Here is a 26,728-nt window from a genome sequence, read left to right as displayed (position 1 = left end):
AAAGGCCTTCTGAAAAACAGTGCCACTTCCCTGCTACCTGTCCCCACCCCTACAGTAAAAGGGGTGGCTGCCGGGACGTGAGCCATGACTCAGGGGCTGGGGCCACTACAGTCTCACGACTGGCATGCCTACCTCAGCTGGGCCTGGAAGGAAGGGCTCTCCAGCCCCCGATGTTGCCCCTTGGCAGTGCCCTCAGTGTGTCTGAAGCACCTCACCCTCCCAGGACAGAGAGTGAGACGGCTGGATGCTGGGCTGAGAGGCAGACCTGCTCTCTTACTAACAAGGGTCCCTGAGCACCCCTCCTCACACCCAGCTCTTGCCCTTACACACAGGGCTTCTCACTGGGGCAGACAGGGGTGTTAACCTCACCCTCAAGAACCTGCACCTCACTTTCTCTGGGGGCTGCTGTGGGCTGCATAGGGATGCTAACATCTCTGACATAGTAGAAATAGAGAAGACACCAGAGCTGAGGAAACAAGCCCAGGGTCTGGCTGCACACGAGGTGTGTGTGGGATCAGTCCAGGCAAAACGAGTGTCTTCATCCTGCACACCAACCACGTCCTCCAGCCCCACTCTTAGCTAAGTGCTGGCCTCGGCACCTGGGGATATTGTCAGGCCCAGCTGTGGCTTTGACGTCACTAAAGAACATGGACGGAGAGTGAAAATATCATGACCCAATCCTGTGTGACTACCAAGATGGCACCATTTTAACCTCATGAGGAGAAAAGCTCAGGATGAACTCGTGGTCTGCGTGGGGGTTGAGGACCCCCCTCTTGGGCGTGATGGAGAAGGCCGTCTCCCTGTCAGGGTAGTACTTGATGCTGTCCACGCTGTAGGTTTCTCCAGGCATCAGGGACTGCAGGTTGGGCTTCATGATCTGCCAGTAGAAGGCCAGCTCCACGTGCCTGTGGGGACAATCTTGGCAATAGGCAGCAGACCCAAGGCCATGTCCCAGTTCTGCCAGGACCAGGTCCTCCCATCCCCTGCTTGGCCTGGCCTTGGTCCGGGAGGGAGCAGGAAAAGACCCAGGAAAAGGAAGTGGCCAGGTCAGCCTTTAGGCCCTTCCCATGGAAGAGCCTGGGGAGTCTGGATAAGGGAGAGCACGTGGGTCAGGGAGTCCAAGCTGGAGACCTCCTAAGAAAGCCCCCACTCCCCACCCACAGCAGCTGTAGTTAGGGCCACAGTGACTCAGGGGAAATGGCAAACACAGGGAATCATGCTCCAACCACTAAACTGGAGGGGTCTAGGCATCCCCCCAGATATCAGGAAAGTTTTCTGCAGTGTCTCCTACCACATGAGAGTTTCAAAGGTTTGCCATATAGACCTTCCCTGCCCTCTACCTCTCCAGCTATGGCTTCCCAGGACAGCTCTGTCCAGAAAGACATGTGCCCACTAGCTGCCAACAGGAGCAGCGACAACTCTGTGGTGGTGGGAGGGGTGGGGCTCCAGGCATGCTGCTGATGGCAGAGGTCAGGGGGAATGGATGGCAGATGAGTCCTGTTCATCATGCCAGGTAACAGAAGCCTGTGCAAGGCCTGGGGTCACCAGGGAAGCCTGGCTGGGAGGCTTCCTGAGGTCTGTCCTGGTGTAATGGCAGTGCTCAGAGGATGGTCAGGAAATAAATGGCAGTGAGGAACCTACATGCCATAATCTGTCTGACCGTGAGACTTGGATGGCTTCCTCTCATGGGCTGGGCAGGGCAGGGCAGGACCTCTCTGGAAAACCGTTCCTGGCTAAGGATGGTCCAGGATGATCTAGAGCAACACTGCTCAATATAACTTCCTGCAGTGATGGAAATCTTATACATCCGCTCTGTCCCACATGATGGTCACTAGCTGCACATGTGGCTATTGAGTACTTAAAATGTGGCTGGTACCACTGGAAAGGTGGGTTTTTAATTTTATTTAATTTTAATTGATTTCAATTTAAATAGCTACATGTGGCTAGTGGCTACCATGAATGTCAGTACAAATCGGATCCTTCCATTCTGTGCCCAGATTCCTCCCTGGCCCTTGGAAGGAAGCTCCTGCCTCACTGGGAACTCAGGGCCAGGTGAGGAAGGAGAAAGGGTGTGTGTTGGGGGTGCTGCATGGGGGTCACTCACGTAGCATTTCTAATAACCAGCTGTTTCCTAGCCGTGGACTGAAGGTTTTCAGGCTCAAAGCGTATGAAGTGCTGGGCTGTTAAGTCTGTGAGCTCTCCAGGCTCCGGCTGACTTTTCTCACCAGAAATATAGATCAGATCCAAAGCAACCAGCTGCCCGATTCCTGACAAAGTAGGGTAGTTCGTTTCACTAGGGCTAAAATCAGGACTCTGTGGCCAAAGGCTGTCACAGGAACCACGCCACCATCTACATGCAACTGGCCTTGATCATGACTCCGGGAAGTGCACACCAGAGGGGAACAGGGGACCATTAGCACATAGATTCATGTCCCCACATCTTCACAGACCAAAAGGAGGTAATTTTGATAACCAAGCACATAGCGGGCACTCAATTAATGCTTGCTGAGTGAAACTGGATGGAAGGGAGGGAGGAAGGAGGGAGGGAGGGAAGGGAAGGGAGGGAGGGATGAAGGAATCGACCTTGGGGGAAATCAGCAGGATGCCCCTTCTGAGGGAGGAAGGGAGGGAGGGAAGGAATCAACCTTGGGGGAAATCAGCAGGATGCCCCTTCTAACTCTACAGAAACCTAGGGTGCCTCTGGTTGTTTATGTGTGAGTCACTGGCAATTCCCCAAAGGAGGTCAACATGAGCTTCAAAGTGAAATGATGAAAGATTTCCCCCCAGGTTTCCATCATCTCTCATTAGAAGGCTCCTTGGGACTGTCCTGAGGCCACACTGGCTTGGGTCTCCAAGGTCTGACCAAGGTCCGTGTCAGTGTACCCCCTGACAGAGCAGGCACAGCTGTGCCACTGCCAACACTAGTGCAGCAGCTTCTGGAGCCAGGGTGTCCACTCCGGCCCCACCCCTGGGAGCACACACAAGCCCACCTACGGTCACCAGCTCCTTTATCTGGCAGTTGTCGCACACAATGATGAAGGTCTGCTCTGCCTCTCCTAGGCTCGTTGGGAGGAACAAGACCTGGGGGAGAGAACGGCGGGCCTGTTACTTCCCACTGAGTTGCTTCCACCCCCACCTTCCACCCTCCTCTTCTCACACACATGCTCCTACCTTCGCTCTCCACTTTTCGCTCCCCTCCCTGCCACCTCTCCACCTTATACTTAAGGCCAAGCGTTGCAGCCTCGGCTCCACCCCAGAGTAATGCAGGGAGCATGTTGAAACAGTAGGAAGAGAAAGTTCACGGAGACCGAAATACAAATGCCTCTTAAACAAATGGCAACTTTTAACCTCATTCATAATAAAAGAAATGTAAACAAAAACCACCCAGAAGAAGTTTCTCACTCTTTATACTGGCAAAGTGTAGAAAGTTAGCTATCATAAATGCAATGATATGATATCTTGATTTTCTTTTTTTTTTTTTTTTTGAGGAAGATCAGCCCTGAGCTAACATCCATGCTAATCCTCCTCTTTTTTTTTTGCTGAGGAAGACCGGCTCTGAGCTAACAGCTATTGCCAATCTTCCTCCTTTTTTTTCCCCCAAAGCCCCAGTAGATAGTTGTATGTCATAATTGCACATCCTTCTAGTTGCTGTATGTGGGACGTGGCCTCAGCATGGCTGGACAAGCGGTGCGTTGGTGCGCGTCCGGGATCCGAACCTGGGCCGCCAGTAGCGGAGTGCGCACACTTAACCGCTAAGCCACGGGGCCGGCCCCTTGATTTTCTTAAAAATTATCTAGAGGGGCAAGGTGGAGTTTGGTCGGAAGAGACAGAGGGGTGTGGACATAGTAAGGATGGCCACGAATTGATACATGTTGAAGCTGGGTAATGAGTACATAGGTGATCATTAAACTATCTATTTTTCTATATGTTTAAAAACATCAAGATAAGTGTTTTATTTTGTTTTGTTTTTTTTAAATAAAAAGGTCGATAACACACTATATTGGCAAGACTGTGGAGGAAACAGGAACCCTCACATATTGTTGGAAGTATAAACTGGTACAATCCACTTGTGGGGATTTGGGCAACATATATCACAATTATGAGAGCAGAGGCAGCAAATCCACTTCAAGGACTGCATCTTGTGGGTAGACTCATGCTTGGACAGACAGTTGTATGTATAAGTTATTTGCTGAAATAGCCAGAGAAGAGAAAAACATCTTCATGCCCATCAGCTGGGGACAGCTGATTATGGTTCATTTACACAGTGGAATACTATGCAGCTGTAAAAAATATGAGAATGAGCTCAAAGAGATAGTGGTAAGTGGAAAACACATGGTTCACAACCGAGTGTAGAGTGGGCAACTATGTGTATGAAGGAAAAATGGAAACAAAGGAAAGAAAACACATGTACAGTTGCTTATTCAGGCATCACACTTCTCTGGGAGGGCACTCAGAAAACTGGTAAGGTTGTGGTCTCTGGGTGGCTGAGGAACTGGGGTAAGAGAGAGCATTTCATTGTTTATCTATCTGCATCTTTTGAATTTTTGAATGTGAATTTATTTATTTGGAAATATGTAAAAATTTTAAACAAACAAAACCCCAAACAATCAATAAACAAAATACATAAGGAATGCAAAGGGGAAAACCTCCTCGTGATTCCCCCACTGCTCCCCACAGACTCCTGCTGCCACCCTCTTCCTTTCCTTGGGGCTCACGGGAAGAGGGGATGAGGGGGGCATCCTTGCCTTGTTAGGGGCAACTAGCCCTAACTCCTTAAAGCCACGACAAGGTTCTGACAAGGACTGGGCTACACCAAGAGGACCCAACCCATCCCTCAGCAGCAGATTAGGACTGATAAAGCTCTCCTACACCCCTGAATTGGCCTGATCTCAACCCTGAGAGCCAGGTTCTTATCAGAGATCAGATCAGCACAGACATGAACAAGACAACATCGCCCTAGCACTCCAGAACAAGACTTCATCTGGCAGTTGAGACTGGAAAGCAGCTGATAAAGGAAGCCCTCCTTCACACCACGGCAAAGAAGCTATGGCAGTGGGCCTCAAACTTCGCTGTACACCACAATCACCTGGAGAGCTTTAAAAGTCCTGCACCCAGGCCACATCTCAGACCAATTAACTCAGAACCTCAGGGCTGGGGCCCAGACATCAGTGTGTTTGCAATTCTCTCAGGGGATTGCAATGTGCAGCTGGGTTTGAGAACCTATGGCTCTTGGCTTTCACTACCCAATGACACAGTACAGGCCAAATCCCCGTCCCCAGAGACCAGACAGCTTTTACTCTTGAACGTCGGTGCCTCTCTCACAGGCTAGTGAGGAAGGCTGTGCATGCTTGCGGCAGCATCACACCCAACCACTTGACAGCACAGAGTCAGAGTCCTGGACCAGGGAGTCAGGGAGGGTGAAGGCAACTGTGGAGCAACAGGGGCAGGAAGGCATCACCATTTCTCACAGGCTTTTCTGGGGGCCAGTAAGCCCCTAGAGGTGTGATGAGCTGAAGGGACCGCCGAAAGCGGCCAGTTAGGAAGGGAGAAGCCCAGAGCCAGGGGATCAGACTCTAGGAGCTTCTGCAGAGGTTCAGAGTAAGGCCTAAGGAAGGCAGACTCTGTTGACTATATAACTGAGGATGAGATAGGAAAGACAGAACAAGGCCACTATCATCGCCCAGGTACGAGACTGCGGGCCTGGGTGGGGAGGTTGTCCGAGAGAGACTGAAGAACCAAGGGAAGATCCTGAGGGCAGCTTAGATGTTGGTGGAGGTGACTCCCAGGCTAATGGTGTGGAAGCAAGGCTCAGGGATCATGATGGAACTGCTAGGGCTCTTCTGCACTTGTTTTGTGAGACAGGTCATAAGATAGTCAAATGACATCACCCCACAAAATGCAAGAACATGCTCCTACACAGAAACCACTAAGGCTGGGACCTGGAATGGGAGGGGATATTTGGGTCATGAAAACACAGAGGCAAATGAAATCACGCAAGCAGGTGAGAAATAGTCACGACCAATCATAAGGAGGAAGAAATATACAGCAACGTCTAATTGCCTACCTCCACTAATATGGCCTGCCCCGGAGCCAGCTGAAACACTGAAGGGAGGATTCCAAAGGGAGGTTGCTTGACAAAGCCAATGGTTGCAACAGCCTTAAAGAAAAGCAGAAGATTATACAACAGTGTGGTAGAAATTGTAAAATCTAGTGCTCAGATTACAAACTTCTCTCCTCCAAACATCTATTTTGCGATTCGAAGGATCTCAAGGATCATCCAGTCCCCCGTAAATGAAGAAACTGAGGCTCATTTGTTCAGCAAGCACTTACTCAACCTTTACCAGGCACCAGATGAGGTTCTGAAGGTTAAAGATGAGTAAGTCACAGAGCATCATAAAGAGCTGACTGCTGGTAGGAGGTTCAAGGGATACCATTGACAACTGCTTCAGACACAAAGCAGGTGGCATGAGAGAAGGCCTCACCCAGGAGGTGGGCTCCCAAAGCAAGTCCTTTCCCTACTAGAGGCCCCTGTGTGGCTGGTACCAGCTTATGTGTCTACCTCCATCCCCGACCCTATAAGCTCCTGAGTCGGGGGCAGCTGCCATCTTGTCAGCAGAGCTGCAGCCCTGGTGTCTATGCAGGAAGCCATGTAGCACGCCAGGGACACAAACCCATGCCTGCAAGACCCTGGCAGGCATCAGAAACGAGTAAAATGTGTGTCTTGGAACATGTAGTCCTCTGGACCTACTGCTTCTTTTCTGGAGACACAGGCACAGAGAAATCTCTCTACCATAACAGGAATAACAATGTGAGAGTGATGACCAGGGTGTCAGTGTTCGGCTGCCAGGGAGAGTGGTGGGGCTGGGCAAACAGGAGAGAATGTGCTCACGCCCTGCTTCCCGACTCCAGCCAACAGGGCCACAGTGAATTCTGGCCCAGGGCTACACATCTGCCAATTTTTCAGACAGACTGGACATGCAGATTTTTATGTGAAATCTCCCTATTTGTAAATGTTAGCTCTGTGCCAAATAAATATGCCCACAGAATTCAGCCAAAGAGCTGCCACTTTGTGACCTCTGATAAGTTCAAACATTTGCTGCAATAATGACTGAATGATTGGACAAATGCAGTGACATCTGAGGCAGGCCTTGAAGGATAAGAGAGGTGATACAACCTGCCCAGGGTCACGCAGGTATTAGCGGCCTAACCAGAACTATAGCACTGGTCTCCACACATATGGATTCTCGTCTGGATTGTGGCAGTTGGACAGAGAGGTTATAAATTCTGTTTTCTGTGTGTTTCCAATCATAGGTGCACTCCAGCAAGTCCCTCACAGGGTTATTTCCTTTGACAGACTTGCTCTTTTTCCAGGTAGCAATCTGTGATCACTCACCCTGAAGCTTGGCGGCGGCCAGCTCTTTTTCGGCATAATGCAGAACTTGCCAACACTGAAGCCCACATTTTTGCAGATGAATCTGCTCAACTTCATTCCCCCAATGAGGCAGTAACCACAGTCCAACACTGGTGACACTGCAGCCACAGGAAGAGATGGGCAAGAGAAATAACACGTTGCTCTGAATAGGCCCTACTGTCATTGTTCTCCTGAGGTCCAGCCAGAGCTCAGAGTAGCTGTGGAAGAGCATGGGGCCCCGGCCCAGCACCCTGAGCAGAGAGGGAGAATGGGGACAGGCCCTGACCCCTGCTCCCACATGGCAGCAGTACCGTGGGACTCCATGCTCTCCTGGCTGGAGCAGCAGGAGTCAGTGCCCACCGTGAACTCAGGCCTCAGCCAGGGCGACCCAGCATGGCCAGCATCGTGGGGGTTGTGTTCAGAGTCTCAACTTCCAGCCCGTGCCCAGATGAAGAGGCTTGTGGAGGAAGGAGCCCAGCCAAAGCCAGCTTTCCCAAAGAAGCCACCCCCACAGCCACAGAGGTGACATTCGCTGAGGGCTCCAGGCACTCCTTCCTTGCCTCAGTGAGGCACAGGCCCACTCAGGGGTGTCCACAGCCAGTGAAGCCTATCTGGGGTTAGCTGGGCTGCTGGCCTCTTCCCCTGATGTGTGTAATTCAGAGTCAGCCCTCACCGGGAAGCAGGACAATTGGAGCCTGACACTGTGGAAGACTGTGTAGAAGCTGCTAGCAGGTCCCTCCTCAGGACCCAGAAGCCCCTGTCCAAGAGGACCAAGCTAGGTGCTGCCACAAAGGGCCCCTGAGAGCAGGCAGTCGTTATAGGGATTCGCCAACCCTAACTGAATCCTGGAGGAGGCAGAGCGCACACTCACATGTCAGCACTGGGGGCGGCCTCCGGGCCTGCAGGGGGATCAGGAGTGCGTCGGCTGACTGGGTCTCAACTAAAATATAATCATCAAAATCCCCAAGGCAGTCGGGCAAAAACTGGACAGGGTACTGGCAGGTCATTCCAGGAGCCACCATTCCACCTTTTCCTGGGAACATCCCTGTGTGTGACAAAAGTGACAAATGAGGATCTGGGGACCCGCGAGTCACCAGGGCTTGGGCTCAAGTGCTACAGACAGCAACCAGAGGGCACGGGTAGACCCCGCCACAGCTGGGCCTGGCTCTGTGAGGAAATGCCTTCTGGGCCAAGGCCATGCCGAAGGCAGAACCACCAGGGCATGCGAGGGAGCAGGCTGCAAGGGCAGGGACTCCACGTAAAAATACTAGGCCCAGGGAGGGGGGTGATATGGTCCATCTGGAACAGTTAGGTGGGGCCACGCCTGGCCCTATGGCTTAGAATTTATTTTGTGGGCAGCAGAGAGACATTTGAGATTTCTGAGTGGGAAGGCTGGCTGGGAAGCCACTGCAATGGTTTAAGTGAGGAACGAGGACAGCCTGACTGAGGGCAGTGACAGCGTGATTCGTGAGGAGACAGTAAAACAGGAGCCTGGAGGGAGGGGATGGAGAAAGGAGCTGCCCAGGCTTAGAGATTTCACTGGGAGGGTGAGCAGGCAGGCTGCCCGCACAGCATGCGGGGCCTCCGGGGACTGCTAAGGGACATGTGGGCCCACGCTCAGGGCAGACGCAGGAGTCATCCGAGGGCCAGGAGGGCCTGTAACTGGGAGCAAGCCCAACACGTGATTCTGAGGCAGTCTCGACAATGGCTACACCGAGCTTACCCAACCCCAGAGCGAAGTACGGAGTAGACGGCGGGATGACTCGCAGGTAGCGGCTGGTCGAGGTGGTGTTCTGCAGCGAGATGACCATCTGTTTAAAGGTGTTTAAAGCTCTTTTAGACAGCGACACGTACAGATGAACGATACGAGGTCTGGGATTTACCAATAATATGGGAAGAGGGGAGGGATATAAACGAAATATGCTTGGCCACATGTTGGTAACCGTTTAGCTGGGTGAGGGGTACATGGGGATTCATTATGTTATTCTATCTACTTTTGATTGTTTTTGGAAAAAATAACATACCAAGTGAACATGAGGGTGGGAATAGATCTGACCTACTCTTTGTCCTGTTTAACATAACAGCTACTGTTTGTTGAGCATCTGCTGTGTGCCTCCTCAACCCCACAATGACCAGGAAAGGTAGGAACTATCTCTATTTTACTGAAGTTCAAAGAAACTGAAGTTCAAAGAGGCTCCTGAACTGGTACCAGTGTTGAGATGTGAGCCCAGGACATCTGGTTCCAAAGTTCTGCCCACCTTGCCTCTTACTGTCTTCTTCTCCACATATTCCTTTGGGCCACTTTTTCATATGGGCCCAGTCCAAAGACGGTTGGACACCTGTATGCCAGGGTTGTGACTGGGCCTCTCTCCATCACCCAACCTGTCCAGCCTCTATTAAACCCTGCCTTCCCTTCTCCTTCCCTCAGACTGGGAGACCCCTAAGGGCAAGGCCTGGAACTCACACAGTGCCAACCCCCACCAGCACTCAGCACAGGGCCTAGCACAGAAGAGCAGCTCAATACATGTACACATCTTTTCCTTCTATTTTGTAAAATATTACACTGGAAGAAAAATGTGTAAATTATAACATGACAAAAGCCATGTTTCCATCACCCAGCTTAAGAAATAAAACATTAAAAATACAGATGCAGCCTTACCCCAGCCCCCCACCAGATAACAGCTACATAAATTTGAAGTATGTCTTCATACTTTTATTCATAGATATGCATTCCTAAATCAACATTTAAGTCCATTTTTGGCCAGCACAACATATTACACCAATCCATCTGTGAACCAGATCCAAATGTGGAGAGACCCATATTATGGTTTTAATTTTCATTTCTCTGTTACTAATGAGGATGAGCATCTTTTCCTATGTTTATTTGCTATTTGGGTTTTCTCTTGTGTGAGTTGTCTGTTTATATCCTTTTACCATTTTGCATTTTATCTTTTTCTTATTGATTCATAGGAGCTCTTTATATATTCTGGGTACTAATTTCTTTGTAAGTTATATGTTATAAACATCTCTAAGTTTATAATTTGTATTGTCTTTTGATGTACAGTTTCTAAAATTTCAATATAAAATTTATCAACCTTTTATGGTTTATGCTTCAGTCTCAGGAAATCTTTCTAGATCTTCTACATTTTCTTCTTAAAATTTCGTTCTTTTCTTTGGGATATTTGCTGGAAAGTATTTTGTTTGGAATATGGAGTGAAGTAGGGATTAAATTATTTTCCATATGGCAAGGATACTAAACTCAGTTTTGTCTCCTTAGGTCTTCACATGTGCATGAAAGAGCCCTAGCAACAGCATGTGCTGTTCCCTCAGTCAGACTGATGTTCTCTCAAACACAAAGCTAGTTGCAGCCCCTGCTGTCACTGCAGATCCAGGTGTTCAAGGAAGCAGCTGCTCCTCATGTCCACTGAGGCATGCCTCAGAGAGCCTTGCTCCCAGCCACACAAAGCAAACCTCTGACCAACGAAAGGCAGGAGCCTGCAGTTTATATGGCTTCTTAGGGAACAGCCTATAAGATGAAACAATCAATTGCACTTAATGGTTGTCAGCTCAATATATATTCTCATATTGACTCTCCCTTCTTCCATCCCCTTTCCTCATTCCTCCCTAGAATTGTAAATGATGGCACATAATCTCACCACCTCAGACTCTGCTTTATGTGGAACTCAGGCTATGACAGTTGCCATCAGAGGGTCCTAAAACAGCAGACCCTGGACGAGATGCTGGAGCTGGCTTTCTCACCAGTCTGGCGGCAATAAGAACTCTAGCTGGCGGAAAGTAGGGTGTGATGACTCCTGGTATGCAGTGGCATTACAATTACTAAGGCTTTCACCCATGGTCAGCTGAGGTGCGGTGCAGGTGGAGGTCATGCGTTGAAATGTGGTGCAGGTGGAGGTCAGGCGTGGAAACATGTGGTAGCTACGGTGGTTACAAGGCCTGGGGCAGCGATAATTATAAGGATTGTGGAGCCGGCTGGCTTTCCTTAGCAGCACTGGAAGCCCTGTAGGAAAAAATGACAGGCTCAGGGCAGCCAACTGCCAACTCAAGGCCCTGTGTGAAGACATTCCTTGCATTCCTGGGTTACACACAATTTGCTTCTGGTGTGTGTGTGTGTGCTTCTTCTTGCTCAATTTGGTTTGCTGTTTTTTACTTAGAATTTCTGCTCCTATGTTCTTTTGTCCTCAAATGTCTTTTTAAATTTACCAAAATACTGAAAGAAAACAAAATAGAAAGTATATGAAACACATAAACCCCTGGTTTACAAGGTCCAGGTCTCTATTGCTACCACAACTCTTCAGCCTCCAGCATTCACAGTCCGTGTCCCATTCTGCTCCCTGTCTCAGGACAGGGCAGCTTTCTCGCAGCTCCAAAAGGCTGGGGAGTGTGGGGTACCTCTGTTCTTAAGCAAGATCAGCTTAATGGTTTTCATTTGCATCGTTCCTTATCTGGCTTTGGTGTCAAGGTGACACTAGGCTCTGTCTTAGTCCATTCAGACTGCTCTACAAAATACCATAGACAGGGTGGCTTATGAACAACAGAAATTTATTTCTCACAGTTCCGGAGGCTGGAAGGTCCAAGATCAAGGTGCCAGCATGGTCGTGTTTTGGTGAGGGCACATTTCCTGATTCATAGCCGGTGCCTTCTTGCTACGTCCTCAAGTGGTATAAAGGCAGTAATCCCATTTGTGAAGGCTCCACTTCATCACCTAAGCGCCTCCCAAAGGCCCTACCTTCTAATACCATCATCGTTAAGGGTTAGGATTTCAACACATGAATTTGGGGGGGACACAAACATTCAGACCATAGTAGGCTCATTACCCAATAATGAGGGTTCATTCCTTCTTTTTCTAGTCTCTGAAAGAGTTTATATACAAGAGGGATTAGCTCTAATGTTTGGTGGTATACACTTGTATACCTGGGCCTGAGTATATTTTTATATAAAGTTGTTTTTTTTTTTTAAGTTATTTTCTTCAAAGTTGGACAGCCACATAAAGAGTCAAAGAGTTCTACGAGGTTTTGAAAATAGAAATCCTGCACTCTTCCCTGCACCCCACCCCTGCCATTTCCCATTCCTCCAAGGCAAACATGCTTTCCTCCTTGAGCTGATTATTTTGGAATTTACTTCCATGTCTCCAAATAGCATGTTTTTTTTTCTTTCAGTTTTAGGCATTAATTATGGATGGATGATATGGATATTCTCTCTTTCCTCTCCCATATCAAAGTCACCCTATGACACGCCCTTCCTATCCCCCATCGTCCCACTAAAAGTTATATCCTATTACTGGTTAGATCTGTAACTAATGTTTACATTATTGTTACTATGTAAACGCTATTCATAGCTGGGCATGAAGTAAACTATGATTCCTTTCTCTCCTTTATACAATTTCTGTTTTTCCTGGAGTTAATAATCAACTAATTATTTTGCTTGCTATGTACTTATGAATAATTTAATCCCTCTCCACTACCCTACAAATCTCTTCCCAAGGTGTCCAGATGTATCAGGGACTCTTATCAATGTTACCTCATAAATGAACCTCTCCTAGAGCCTTCTGACCTCTTCCAATCTGGGCTGGTTGCCTGCAACACCTCTTGCTAACTATCATCCAGGACAACCCCCGTAGCAGTTTTAAGACACATCCACAAGTTCTTTGACACTGCTCCCATTGAGAGGTGAGGTCTACGTAGCTTCCCCTCAGATCTGGGCCAACCTTAGTGACTCACTTGTAACCTACAGCATGCAGAGGAAGCAGTGCTGTGTAACCTCCAAGGTGAGGTCATAAACAGTGATGCAACCTCCATCTTCCTTGCTAGAATATTCACTTAGAAGCTCTGATACTCACTTTTAGCTGCCATGTACATTCCGATTACCCTGAGGCGGCCATTCTACGAGGCAGTCCAGGCCACATGGAGAAGCCACGTGTAGGTGCTCCGGTAGACAGCTACCGACACCAAGCACTGACTACCATGTGAGTGAAAGTGCCTCAGATAATTCCAGCACCCAACTTTCAAGTCACCCCTAGGCATTGACTTTTACCAGCTTCAGCCTCAAACGTTGTGGAACAAGCCATTCCCATTGTGCCCTGTCTGAATTTCAAATCCAAAGAATCCGTAAGCATAATACAAGGGTTGTTTTAAGTTGCTAAGCTTTGGGGAAACTTGCTTTGCAGCAACAGTAACTAGAAAACCCTTCCACCATTAACCTGGGGATTTCCTTCCCCTCTTTCCTACTCTTCTTTCCCACATGCCATGCCTTCCTCTTCCTTGGTTTACGCACTTCTATGAGGGGAGCATGTTTCCTAGGAGTTTCCTGAGAAAGGGTGCATGGGACATCAATGTTTAAAGACTTTGCAAATTTGAAAATGTTTTTATCCTTAAACGTTACAGTTTAGCTGGGTAAATAACTATTATGTACAGTCACATGCCCAATAGAGGCAAGGTGCATTTCCAAGGGACATCACTGGATACAATTCAATTTATATAATAGACTGTGCCAGATTCTATTTCTCTTTTTGAGAGGCTTGCTCTGGGGAAACCAGCTACTATGTTCTGAGGAGGGGAGGGGAGGGAAGGGGAGGGGAGGGGAGGGGAAGGGAGGGAAGGGAAGGGAGGGAACTAGCTGATGTGGAGAAACCTTAGGGAGAGGCCCACAGGGAGAGGAACTGAGGTCTGAGCTGAAAGCCAGCATCAACCACCAGACCTGTGAGTGAAGGAGACTTCAGATAGTTCTAGCCCCCAGTCTTCTGGCTGAGACCCTGGGCATTACAGAGCAGAGATAAATTGTCCTTGCTGTGTCCTATCTGATCAGCAAGCAAATGGCTGTTTTACACCACTAACTCTTGGGGCAACTTGTTACATAGTTATAGTAACTGAAACACTGAATATGTTAAAAGACACAGCAATGAAAGTTGCCCTTAAAACCATGCCAGAAAACACCATTTCAAGTACTTTTTTTGTTTTTTCTATCAAGTGCTTTTAACCACAAACACTATTCCCAAGCTCCAGAACATAACACATCTGGGATATATGCCTCCCACCATATAAATACTTAGAATCCTGCAAGTGGACATCCAGTCACCATAGAGATCTGACCCTGAGGCTCACTAAAAAGCCACTAGATGCAGAGACTTCCAGAAGAATTTTATTCCAAGATTCTTCAGATGACGGCGGGAGAAGCGAGCTATAAAGCATGGAATGGAAGGAGGCACTGTGGAATTAACTGTAATTAGAGGTACCAGTATGAAGTCGTGATTTTAAATATATATGTCCCTGTGTATGGATATGAGTGCATATGGGTATACATACATATGCACATATATGGTTGGACCTATGAAACTGCTATTTTTCTCCAGCTCTGTCCATTGAAAGGGCCTAGAAGTGATGATACCCTCGTAGCAAATGCAGATCTAGTGCTAAGATCTTGGTTTCTAAATACCATGCTCCACTAAAAGAAACCAGGCAATCTTAGAAACTGACTCCAGAACTGGGACAAATACAGTACAAGATGAACCTGAAACATCTTATAATGCCAGAATGTAAGGAAGTGCTAAAAAAAATGCTAGGACATGTCAAAAGAACACAGGAGACAACCTGCAAGGCTCCCACTGGACAAATCTGGGATAATTTCAGAAGCAAAATGAATACTGACTTTAAATGAAATAAGTCATTTTAGGCTAGAGTAAATAACTTCATTACCTAGAATGAGTCTAAATAGATGTGCGTTTGAATATCAACCAACAGAATGAACTCTATACAACAGCTAATAGATTTTACAATACCCGGATACATATTTTGAAAAAGATGAAACAATCAATCAAGGGGAAAAAAACCAAGTACTTCACTAAAATTGACCAAACTGATCTTTCAGGTCTCCTGATTAGACCTACACTGACCAAAAAACTGGAAACAAAATAGGTTCCAAATGTTTCTTATAATATTTATCATTGCCCTCCTATATTTTGTTCTCTCTACTGTTTGATATTCGGGTGTTTAAATGTTGCTATATTCTGCCAATATCAAGTTAACATCCAATAATGATTCTGCATCAGAGACTAAAGCCCTTATGGTTAAATCCTCTCCTTTGGGAACTTTTGACCAAAATGGGGGGAGTTGAGAAATTTTCATCAGGGAAATAGTTCAGACCTGGACTAAGACAGACATACTAACGGAGGACACTGGAAGATAGTCTTTCACATATATTCCACAATTAATTTTGCAAGGTTTTCTGGAAAATTCATTTTAAAAGCCCTGGAATTGTTTTGATACCCTTATTCTGTCTGCTTAAGGACAGACTGCCCAACTGGCCTCTTTGCTGCCCCAAAAATATGCAAACAAGATTCACTGTTTCCAGACTACAATTTTTTTCTCTCTCCTCTCAGTTATAAATTGTTTTTGCCTTTGTTCACTGACAACAGTGTATTGACTATTACTCCACAAATGAGCATGCAGATAACTAATTCCTCTGAATTATTCTTTGACAACATCTCTGTATTAATGAGTCTTCCAATCCATGAATAAAGCATATTCAACAGTGTGCTGGTAAACGTTTAACAACTGACTCTTGGGGGTGGGGGAGAGCCCTGATTTGATAGTGATTGCTGATGTCTGTGGTGTAAATACTCTCATTATGGTCGATTTCAAGACACCAATGTGACATCACTGAACACAGAGTTGGGAAGAGATGTGCAGTCAGCTCTCATGAGCTAATACGACCTGGCTCCAGCATACTACTGGGTATATCTATTCATCTATTCGGGTCTCCTTTAATTTCTTTCAATTATATTTTTAGTTTTCTGCCAAAGTCTTGTATATATTTATTTAAATTTATTCCTAAATTTGATTTTTGCGTGTGTGTCTGTGAGGAGGATCGGCCCTGAGCTAACATCTGCCAATCCTCCTCTTTTTGCTGAGGAAGACTGGCCCTGGGCTAACATCCATGCCCATCTTCCTCCACTTTATATGAGACGCCGCCACAGCATGGCTTGACAAGGGGCACGTCGGTGCACGCCCGGGATCCGAACTGGCCCGGGCAGCCGCAGCGGAGCGCGCGCACTTAACCGCTTGTGCCACCGGGCTGGCCCCCTAAATTTGATTTGTTTTTAATGCACTGTAAATAGTATCTTGTTTTAAATTCATTTTATAATAGTTTGCTCTGGTACATAGGAATAAAATTGGTTTTTGTATATTGACTTTACATCAAGACTTTTAATGAATTCACTTGTTAATTCCAATAATTTATCTGTAGATTCATTTGGATTTCTAGGTACACAATCACGTCATCTGTGAATAATAACAGTTTTATTTTTATTTTCGTAGATATCTTTTGTCAAATTATGAAAGTTTTATTCTATTCCTAGTTTGCTAAGAGTTTTTAAAAAATTACAATGAGATATTGAATTTTGTCTGCATCTATTGAAAGATTACTATAGGAGTTCTCTCCCTTATTGTGTTAATGTGGGAAGTTATATTGACTGCTTTGCAAAGGTTAAACTAATTTTGCATTGCTAGAGCAAACCAACTTGGTTGTGATGTTTATCATTTTTATGTAAAGCTGAATTCAGTCTGCTAATGTTTTGTTAGGAATTCTGTAGTTTTCTTCATGACAAAGTTTAGCCTTTCTTACAATAATTCTTTTCAGGTTTTGGTATCAAGATTACACTTGTTTCATAAAACAACTTGGGTTGTGTTTCCTTTTTTCCATTCTCTATAAGCGTTTGTAAAAGATGTTGCATTTCTTCCTTATATTAGAAAGAATTCACTGGTGAAGCCATCAGGGCCAGAATTTTTATTTGTGGGAAGGTTTCTTTGTTGTTGTTTATTTAAACAGCTATATGGAGATATAATTCACATGCCAAACCATTCACTCATTTAAAGTGTTTAATACAATGGTTTTAGTATATTCACAGAGTTGTGCAACCATCACCATAATTTAATTTTAGAACACTATGAGAAGGTTTTAAATTACAGATTCAATGTCATAATATAGGACTGTCCAGATGTTTTATTTCTTCTTGTGTCTGTTTTGTAAACTGTATTTTCCTGAAAATTTGTCTATTTCATCTACATTTTCAAATGTCAAGGCATAAAGTTTTTCATAAACCTCTTATCTTTCTAATGTCTATTGGATCTATAATGATGTCTTCTTTTTCCCTGATATTGGTAAATTTGTACTTTCTTTTCTTTTTGATCAGTTTTGCTAGGGATTTATCAATTTTATTAATCTCTTCAGAGAATTAACTTTTGGCTTGGCTGATCCTATTGCATATTTGTTTTCTATTTCATTAAAATTTGTCCTTGTTTATTTTTTTTATTTTTTCCCCCAAAGCCCTAGTAGATAGTTGTATGTCATAGATGCACATCCTTCTAGTTGCTGTACGTGGGACGCGGCCTCAGCATGGCCAGAGAAGCGGTGCATCGGTGCGCGCCCAGGATCCGAACCCAGGTGCACGCCCAGGATCCGAACCCGGGTGGCCAGCAGCAGAGCGCGCGCACTTAACTGCTAAGCCACGGGCCAGCCCTGTCCTTGTTTTCATTATTTCCTTCCTTCTGCTTTCTTTGGGCTTAATTTGCTGTTCTTTTCTAATTTTTGAGATGTATATCTAGATAACTAATTTTCAAACTATTTCTTTTCTAACATGTGAATATAAGTCTATACATTTTCCTCTAAGCATGGCTTTAGCTGCATCCTACAAATTTTGATGTACCATTTAAAAATGACCATTCATTATTTTCTAATTTTCATTATGACTTCTTGGACGCATGGGTTTAGTAATGAGTTGCTTAAATTCCATATTTGAAGAGTTTCTAGTTATATTCTTGTTATTAGTTTCTATATTAAGTCCACTGGCTTCAAATTCTGTATGTTTTTAGTCCTTTGGAATTTTTTAATAATTGCTTTATGACCCAGCACTTAGACAATTTTGGTAAATGTTTCATGTGCACTTTTAAAAGAAAATGCATATTACAATTGCTGGATATAGTGTTATATATAACTCAGTTAGATAGTTTGTTAATTATACTGTTCAATTCTTCTATATCCTTACTGATTTTTTTGTCTATCTGCTCTTTAAGTTTTTTTGAGGAAAAAATGTTAACATCTCCTACATGTTTGTTATTGTATCTGTTTTTCTTTTAGTCTTGTAAAATTTTGAAGCTAAATCATTAGTGTATATAGATTTTAAATAGTACCTTTTGGATAGATTTTGTTTTAACCTTTGATCAGTGTGAAATGTCCTTTTTCTTTCTTTCTTTCTTTCTACTAATGCTTCTTGCCGTAGAGTCTACTTGCCCTGAAACTAGTGTAGCCATACCAGTTTTCTTTTGCTTAAGTTTGTCTGATATATCTTTTCCCATCCTTATATTTTCAATCTTTTTGAGGTTATGTCATATAAGCAGTGTTTAGTTGGTTTTTGTTTTTTTACCCAGGCTGATGATCCTTCTCTTTTAATTGGAGCACTTATTCCATTTACATGTCATGTAATTACTGATAAATTTGGGTTTAAATCTACTATCTTTTTATTTTCTATTTGTACTACCAGTCATGTTCCTTTTTCTCTTTCTTGCCTGCCATTAGATTAATCAAGTATTTTTTGAACATTTCCCCCTCTATTAGCCTGTCACTTTTATATTATTTTACTATTCAAATAATGATTAGCCCAGAGGTTACAACAAGCATCCCTGAATTATTAAAGTTTTCATATAAATTAGCACCTATACACTTCCAAGATGATCCAAGGATCTTAGAATACTTTAAATCCACTTACCTTCCCACTTATGGGGTACTGTTGTCATGCCTTTAATTCTACATATATTTTAAATAGCACATATTATTATTATAACAACTACAGTATTATGGTTACTTTATATTTAATATTAATTTACATTTCTCCACAAACGTACCCCTACTGTTGCTTTTCACTCCTTCTATCATTTTCTGAAGAATTCCTTTGGTGCAGGTCTTCCGGTGATGAATTATTATTATCTGGTAATGAATTACCAGTTTTTGTTTGTTGAGAATGTCTTCATTTTTGAAGAGTATTTTCACTAGGTTTAGAATTCTAGATTGAAAGTTATTTTCTTTAATCACTTTGAAGCTTTCATTCTAATATTTTCTAGCTTATTTTATTTCTGTTGGAAGGTGGAGGGTCTTTTTTCTCTAAATGCTTTAAGGTTTTTTTCCCCCTTTGGTTGAGCAGAATTTTACTATCATGTGCCTAGGTATGGTTTTCTTTTGTTTCATTCTGCTTAGGGTTGTTAGTGCTTACTCTGTGGCTTGACATCTTCATTACTTGTAGATCAGTCTCATCCATTATTTCTTCCAATACTGCTTCTGTCCCATTCTCTCTCTCTCTCCTCTCTTTCCGGGACTTCAATTACACAATAGACCTATTTACTATGTCCCACATTTTAAAATGCTATCTTCTGTAATTTTTCATCTTTTTTATTCTGGATCATTTCTACTGACCTATCTGCAAGTCTTCTCTTCATCTGTCTAATTTGCTATTAAGCCCTTCTAGTGAGTACTTAGTTTCAGTCCTAGAATTTTCATTTTTTTGTAGATTCCTGTTCTTTCAGGTTATCTAGTTACAATATTACCATAACTGGACGTCTCCCCAATACACATATATTTTTAATGCTTTATTTTGAGATATTAGACTTATGAGAGTTACAAAAATAATCCAGAGAGTTCCCATCTACTCTTCACCCAGCTTCTCCTTACGTTAACATCTTACACAACAATAGAAAAATGATCAAAACTGAGAAATTAAGCTTGGTACAATATATTAAATAACCCACAAATTTATGTGGACTTTTCCAGTTTGTCCACTAACATCCTTTTTCTGTTCCTGGATCCAATCTAGGATCTGAAGTTGCCTTAGGTTGTCATGTCTTCCTAGTCTCCTCCAACCTGTGAAATTTCCTCAATCTTTTCTTGTTGTCCATGACCTTGAGGCTTTTAAAGAGTACTGGCCAGTTATTTTGTAGAATGCCCTTCTAGAATGTCCTTCAGTTTGGGTTTGTCCGAAGTTTACTCATGATTAGATTGAGGTTATGCAATATTTGCAAGAATATCACAAAAGCGATGTGCCCTTCTTAGCATGTCATATCAGGGGTATATGCTATTGATGTGTCATCTTAGTGGTGAACATCACAGCTGAACATAACCTTAATCACCTGGTTAAAGTTGTGTCTGCCAGGATTCTCCCCTTTAGAGTTACTATTTTTCCTTTGTAATTACTAAATATTTGGGGAGAGACTATGCAATTATCTGTTTCTGCTTAAACTTTTACCCACTAATTTTAGCATCTATTGGTATATCTTACCTGCAGACTTGATTAGTGTGATATCTAACAATGATCTTTTATTTCTCTCATTCTTTCTATATTATTAATTAGAATTCTTCTGTAACAAAGAGTTGTCGCTTCTTCCCCATCTATTTATTTATTCAGATATTTACTCATATCTCTATGGACTCATGGATATTTATTTTATTCTTTGGGTTATAATCTAATACCATTATTATTTATTTCGTTGCTTGAGTTGTTCCAACTTTGGCTACTGGGAGTTGTGTCCTTTTGACACGCCCTTCCTCATCTCTCTCTCTCTTTTTCAGCACTTCCTTACCTTCTGGCACCACAAGATGCTCTAGTTCATCTTTTATCTTCCCTCCTTCAACTCTGGAATCAACTAGTTTTCCAAGGAGACCTGGTTCCTTTTATTGGAGAACGGTACTTAGAAACCAAGATCTGCTACTAGAATATCACTATTTCCATCACTCTCAGTGGATACAACAAGGAAATATACGCAAGTGTACTAACCTACACGTTCACATACATCTATATTTATTCTTGTATCTATCCATCTGTATAAATATGTGTAACACACATATACACACATATTTTTAAATCATGAATCCATATTTATACCTCCAACTATAATCTAGCACCATGAATTTCATTCTAGCATTCCCCGTTTCTTTATTGTAACTTCTTTCTACAACAGTGAAAAACCTAATTCTCATTCATATATTTTCTAAATGTAAAAGATTTCATCAATATCAATACAAGTTTATGAAAAAAATGATACCCATAAGTCCTTCCCTAAAATTATGTATGACTCTCTGTGCACTATGAGTAGCTTCTTCCAGCCATATGTACTCAATTTTACAAAGTCATAATCATTATGTTGTACTTTGTATAATTTTACCGTTATTTTACATATACTTCCCCATATATATTTTAACATTTCTCATGTTTAGCAACTTTCTAAAAGAATAAATGCTGTACTAATCCATTTGCGAGCTATTATTTACCAACTTATCAAAACCCCTTGGGAAGTCATATATACACACACACATATATGTGTTCACACACACACACACACACACACACTATATATATATATATATATATATAGTGTGTGTGTGTGTGTGTGTGTGTGTGTGTGTGTGAAACAGGGCACCTTTCATTTGTTCTTGATTTACCTTATCAGGATAGGCAAGGGTGAGAGGCAGACCCATAATCAAGTATTCATATAATTCAGTCAGCACATATTTCCTGAGGGCCTACAATATGCTGGATACTAAAATGATAACACAAACCTAGAAATAATTCTTGCTCTTGTTGGGCTTACAGTCTAGTGGGAAAGATAAATATAAAATTGTGCCACAAAAGAGCAAACGGTACAAAAAGAGCCTGCCTCAGGACATTTAATCCAGTCAGGAAAAAAAAATCAGGGTGATTTTCCAGAGAAGTGACAACTAAGCAAGAGGAAAGGGATGAGCAGCAGACAAGTAGGCAAAGATGGGCGGGAAGATTGTTCCATGCAGGCTGTGTTCTCCTCATCTGCAGGCTTTCACAGCTGGCAGCTTCCAGTCCTGCTTATACATATCTTTATATGTCCCCGGGCAGCTCTCCCTTTGCCCCATTCCACTCCCCGACTGAAATTATTTTAGCTCCCTTTCTCTGAGTCCTTGCCAACTTCTCCAACTGTCTTTGAAATGTGATAGCCAGACACAGAAGTCCACAAGAGAATACATAACTGTTAAGTTCAAGAAGGAAACAAAATGCTTTCTTTAACATTTAGCACATAGGACTGACATATTTGTCTGCCTTTGCCATGGGTGGTTGAGAGTTCCTAAGGAATTATGGATTGGCAAGTGCTCTTTAAACTGTAAAGTACAATCCACATGTGTGTGAAGGGATTGTCATCATTAGGCCTAGTTGTCTTTGCACCTGGTGAGCAGAGTTGGGAACTGCTTAGCTTGATCTTGATCTGATTCCCCTGGATGGTAGGAGGCCAGAATTAAGGAGGCTTGGAAAAAAGAATGGAGCCAGTCTCTACATACTGTTCTCGGAGGAATCACCGGATATACTGTTAAGTGAAACAAGCGAGGAGCAGAGGACAGTAAGAAGAAGAGGGGGTTCAAATATATCTACATATACTCCCACGAGTCCAGAAAGAAACAATGGAAGAACCCAAACTAATAGAAATAGTTATCTGTAGGGTAAGGAGAGAACAAGGAAGAGGGGAAAAGAGTAGAAGTTAGAGGGAAAGTTTTTTAAAAAAATCACAGCTAATAAATGCAGAAGGAGTAATCGAATTAGAAATCACCATTTTGTAACCCCTAATTAAAAAAATAAGTGGATCTAGGCAACAATCATCTAAGGCTACTAAAACCATTAAATAAAAGATTGATCAGAATTTTATAAATGATGAGTGAGGCTCACAACACTTGAAGCCATTTATCTGATGATGGGAAAAGCAGACATCATGCTCCTTCTGATGGGAGGCAAGGAGAAATACACAGCACCACCAAAGAAGTATTCTTGCCAAAAGAAGAAAAAAAAATTGAACATGAATCTAATCAAACATCTATATCTAACTACAAGTTTACAGAAAACTTGTTATAAAGGAACATGTTTAATGTCACCACAATAATGCAATTAGCCAAATCCAGGATGTAAGAGAGAGCAGTTTCCTCGCCAAATAAATGGCATTTTTAAACAGCAGGGAGTGGAGGAAGAATTATTATGAATTAAAGGAGAAATAAGAGTTATTTTAACCAAATGCAATGTTTGAATTCTGATTCAAAGAAACCAATTGTAAATTGACTCTTTTTTTTAACAAATGGAAGAAAATTGGATGTGGATGGATATTAGTTGATATTAAGGAATCACTTAATATTTCTGGGTGTGATATGGTTATTTTCAAAAGTCCTTATCTGTTAGAGATACTTACTAAAGTGTAAAGTGAAGAATGACATGACGTCTAGGCTTTTCCTTAAAATACTCCAGTGTATGCACAGCACATAGACACACACACGGAGAAGTTGTGGGGGTAACAGACGAAACTAGATTTGCAGAATGTAGATAACTATTGAAGCTCAGTGATGGGCACACAAGGGTTCATTATAGTCTTGTCTCTAGTTTTATGTATGGTTTTAAAATTATATAATAAAGTTTTTTTTTAAAGGAAGCTGATGAGGCAGGATCTGTGAAGAAACAAGATTTTTACCTCATAAACTGGTCCAATTTCATAATCTGTGAAAAACCCGATTGATGGCTTAGCTAGAAATACTGGCGCATCAGCACAACTGTGGGAAGGGGAGGGGGAGAAAGGCTGTTAATGTCATCCATGTGATGAGATATTACATAGCCACTGATTCATGTAAAATAAACACATCCAAGCTCAAGATATTCGCAATTTGTCATTTGTTTGGTTTTGTTGTTGTTGTCAAGCAGGTCACAAAATAATTTTATAGCATGAGCGAATCTTTGTCAAGATACTGTATGTGCCGCATATTTCATTTCAATATGCATAGGGAAAACTCTGGAAGCTTAAACACCAATATGTTAACTGGGTTTTTAATACAGGTGCTGTTTTTCTTTGCAAATATTAGTCTTTTCTAATTTTTCTTAATAAAAATATATTATTTGTCTAATAAAGAAATGTAAAGTTTTAAGTCCATTGAAACTATGAACCTATGAAGCAACTCTTTCCCTTCATAAGGACAATTACTGAAATATAGCCAGAGGCACTCTCTTAAAGAAAAATCACAATTTATACTAATTATTTGTAATTAATCAAATTTTAAACATTTTTATGTTTAAGTTCATATTCCAAGACACATGAATCCAACGAGAGGAGCACATGGCTATAGCGATTCCTCCCGTTTGACCCAGACTGTTAAGATGTAAACAAAGGGCCAACACTAACCCCTATTCCTCAAGACCCTGGCAGGTCAGAAAAGCACAAATCCAGGACTCTGGGAAATGTCCACAGGCCAGTCCCAAAGCCCTGCTCTGTCCTGATACTGACACCCCACCCCCCAAAAGTCTAGGATCCTCCATAAGTCAGACCAGACCCAGGACCTTCTGGGTTATATTCTAAAGGGTCAGATTTTATGAGAATATAAGTCAGAGAAAGACACACCTCTGTTCCAGCTCTCCACTCGGGAATTCCCTTTTCAGTGCTGGCTTCATGGGAGGAAACAGAAGAGACTTGCCTCCATGCGGAGTGTTAGGAGGGAAAAACCGAGGGTTTTTTAGGAAGCGGTTACGACTCTCCATTCTGGCAAGCAGAAGCCGCTCCAGTTCTCTCTGTGGCACACGTAAGTGGTTCATCCAGTTTTTATTCTTTGGTGGACCTGCTTTCTTTGAAACACAAAAAAGTAGAGAGTCAACGACAGGCAGAGGGACTGTGTGTGTTGACATCTTGGCCAACAGCATAACCCACAGACGGCCAATGCAAACTCTCCTCTCTATTTTGCTGTGAATTCATCACAATTTCTTGCATCATCTGGAACTCCTTCCCCCTCATCATCTGCCTGTCTCCACTGCCCACACACACCACTGCGCACAGGCTTCAACACTAACCTTGACAGTTTCTTTGGTCTTGTGTTTGGCCTTTAAAGATGAGTCCCATGTCAGGCTGTCCATAGTATAGTCTAACTCATCTTCAAATTTAGTGATTCTCTTCCTGCATGGAGCTTCAAGCTTCTTGGTCAGCTCTTTCTTTGAGATGGAACGTTTCTCACAACTAAATGTCAGTTTTGAATACCCAGGGACGAAGATGCCTATGGCACCAAGGAAACAAATTAAATTACCCTTCGAAGGTGAGGAGGTGGACGTTTCTCATATGACTAAATAAAACCACCAAAGCTACAGTTAGCTTGATATTTTTTCCTAAACTGTCATATTTACTACACCAGATGCAATTGCTCTTCAGGCACACAAATTACTCCTGGAACTTATTCTATGTACTCGAGACTTAGGACTAGAGTGTTTGTTCAGTTGTTGAACACGGTCAAAGAACGTGAGTAGACCATTGTCACACACATGCGTCTACTCACATCCCATATGTGAACATGCTTTTTAAAAAGCTCACACAAGGAATCAAAGTTTTTATTAGCTTTTTATATCTATAAGACCATCCCCAAAAGGTTAAATGAGAACATTCATTGCTAGCAAGAATGCAATGAAACTGGTACCACCACACATTTCTTAGCACAATGCCTGGTAAATCCTCAATACATGTTAACTCCATCCTTATTTATCTGCGTAAAACAATGAGTTTCCAGCTAACTAAAATACTAAGCAGCTTAGTGTCCCATGACACTTGATTCTGCTACCTCTTTCTGGCCTGACTTCTCGATGTGGCTTGGGCTGTCAGGGGAACTCTTTCCTCTTCAGCACCCTCAGTTCTCTGGATCCCAATTCTTCCACCCCAAACACCTTTTCAGCTCCAAAGCCCTAGAGATCATCAAAGAGTCCCACCAATGGGGGCTGCTGGCAAGCTTGTCTTCCAAGCCTGGCACCACTAGGTCATCCTGAAGTTTGGCCACAGGACCCACACAGTGACTTCTCCTCATCCACACAGTGACTCTTCCAAAAATCTAACTCCCTGCTTAAGCCCACAACCTAGCCTTCCACCAACTCATTCTCAGAAGATCTTGCCCAATATCACACACACATACACATCCTTCCCTGCCTCCCTACCCAACCTTCAAAAGTTGTGCTTTTCCTGTATGGGGTATGGGAAAACCCCTAGGTCCATGTCTGACTCCATCAGGAACTTGATCCCTTGCTTATTGATGTCTTCAGACCCTCCCTCTCTTGGTTCATTCAACTACATTTCTAGACATTTTCATATCTCTTGGCAGTGAGCAGCTGACAAGAACATCATATTCCACGTTGAGGAGTTGAGACTTTTGTCTTGCAGTGTTAGGGAACTAGTAAGGAAGTGGCATATTCAGATTTGACCCTCCCAATAGTCACTATCAAAATTAAAGAAAAGGGGGGAA

General features: G+C 43.3%; 1 protein-coding gene across 1 annotated transcript in view; it reads right to left on the bottom strand.

Annotated features, from left to right (window-relative positions):
* The window catches only part of DLEC1 (DLEC1 cilia and flagella associated protein), a 69,356-nt gene that overhangs the window by 28,819 nt on the left and 13,809 nt on the right, over window positions 1-26,728 (bottom strand). The window contains exons 4-13 of the mRNA XM_058555090.1: window positions 25,302-25,501; window positions 24,859-25,079; window positions 23,941-24,019; window positions 9,135-9,222; window positions 8,283-8,456; window positions 7,394-7,530; window positions 6,065-6,157; window positions 2,991-3,081; window positions 2,105-2,267; window positions 713-905 (exon numbers count right to left, since the gene is read on the bottom strand). Coding sequence (XP_058411073.1) covers window positions 713-905; window positions 2,105-2,267; window positions 2,991-3,081; window positions 6,065-6,157; window positions 7,394-7,530; window positions 8,283-8,456; window positions 9,135-9,222; window positions 23,941-24,019; window positions 24,859-25,079; window positions 25,302-25,501 — 1,439 coding nt within the window. The remainder of the gene's footprint in view (window positions 1-712; window positions 906-2,104; window positions 2,268-2,990; window positions 3,082-6,064; window positions 6,158-7,393; window positions 7,531-8,282; window positions 8,457-9,134; window positions 9,223-23,940; window positions 24,020-24,858; window positions 25,080-25,301; window positions 25,502-26,728) is intronic.

Source organism: Diceros bicornis, chromosome 2 (genome assembly GCF_020826845.1).
Source record: "Diceros bicornis minor isolate mBicDic1 chromosome 2, mDicBic1.mat.cur, whole genome shotgun sequence".
NCBI classification, from domain to species: Eukaryota; Metazoa; Chordata; class Mammalia; order Perissodactyla; family Rhinocerotidae; genus Diceros; species Diceros bicornis.
The sequence above is the reverse complement of the archived record's forward strand: the minus strand, read 5'-3'. Positions and strand labels throughout refer to the sequence as shown.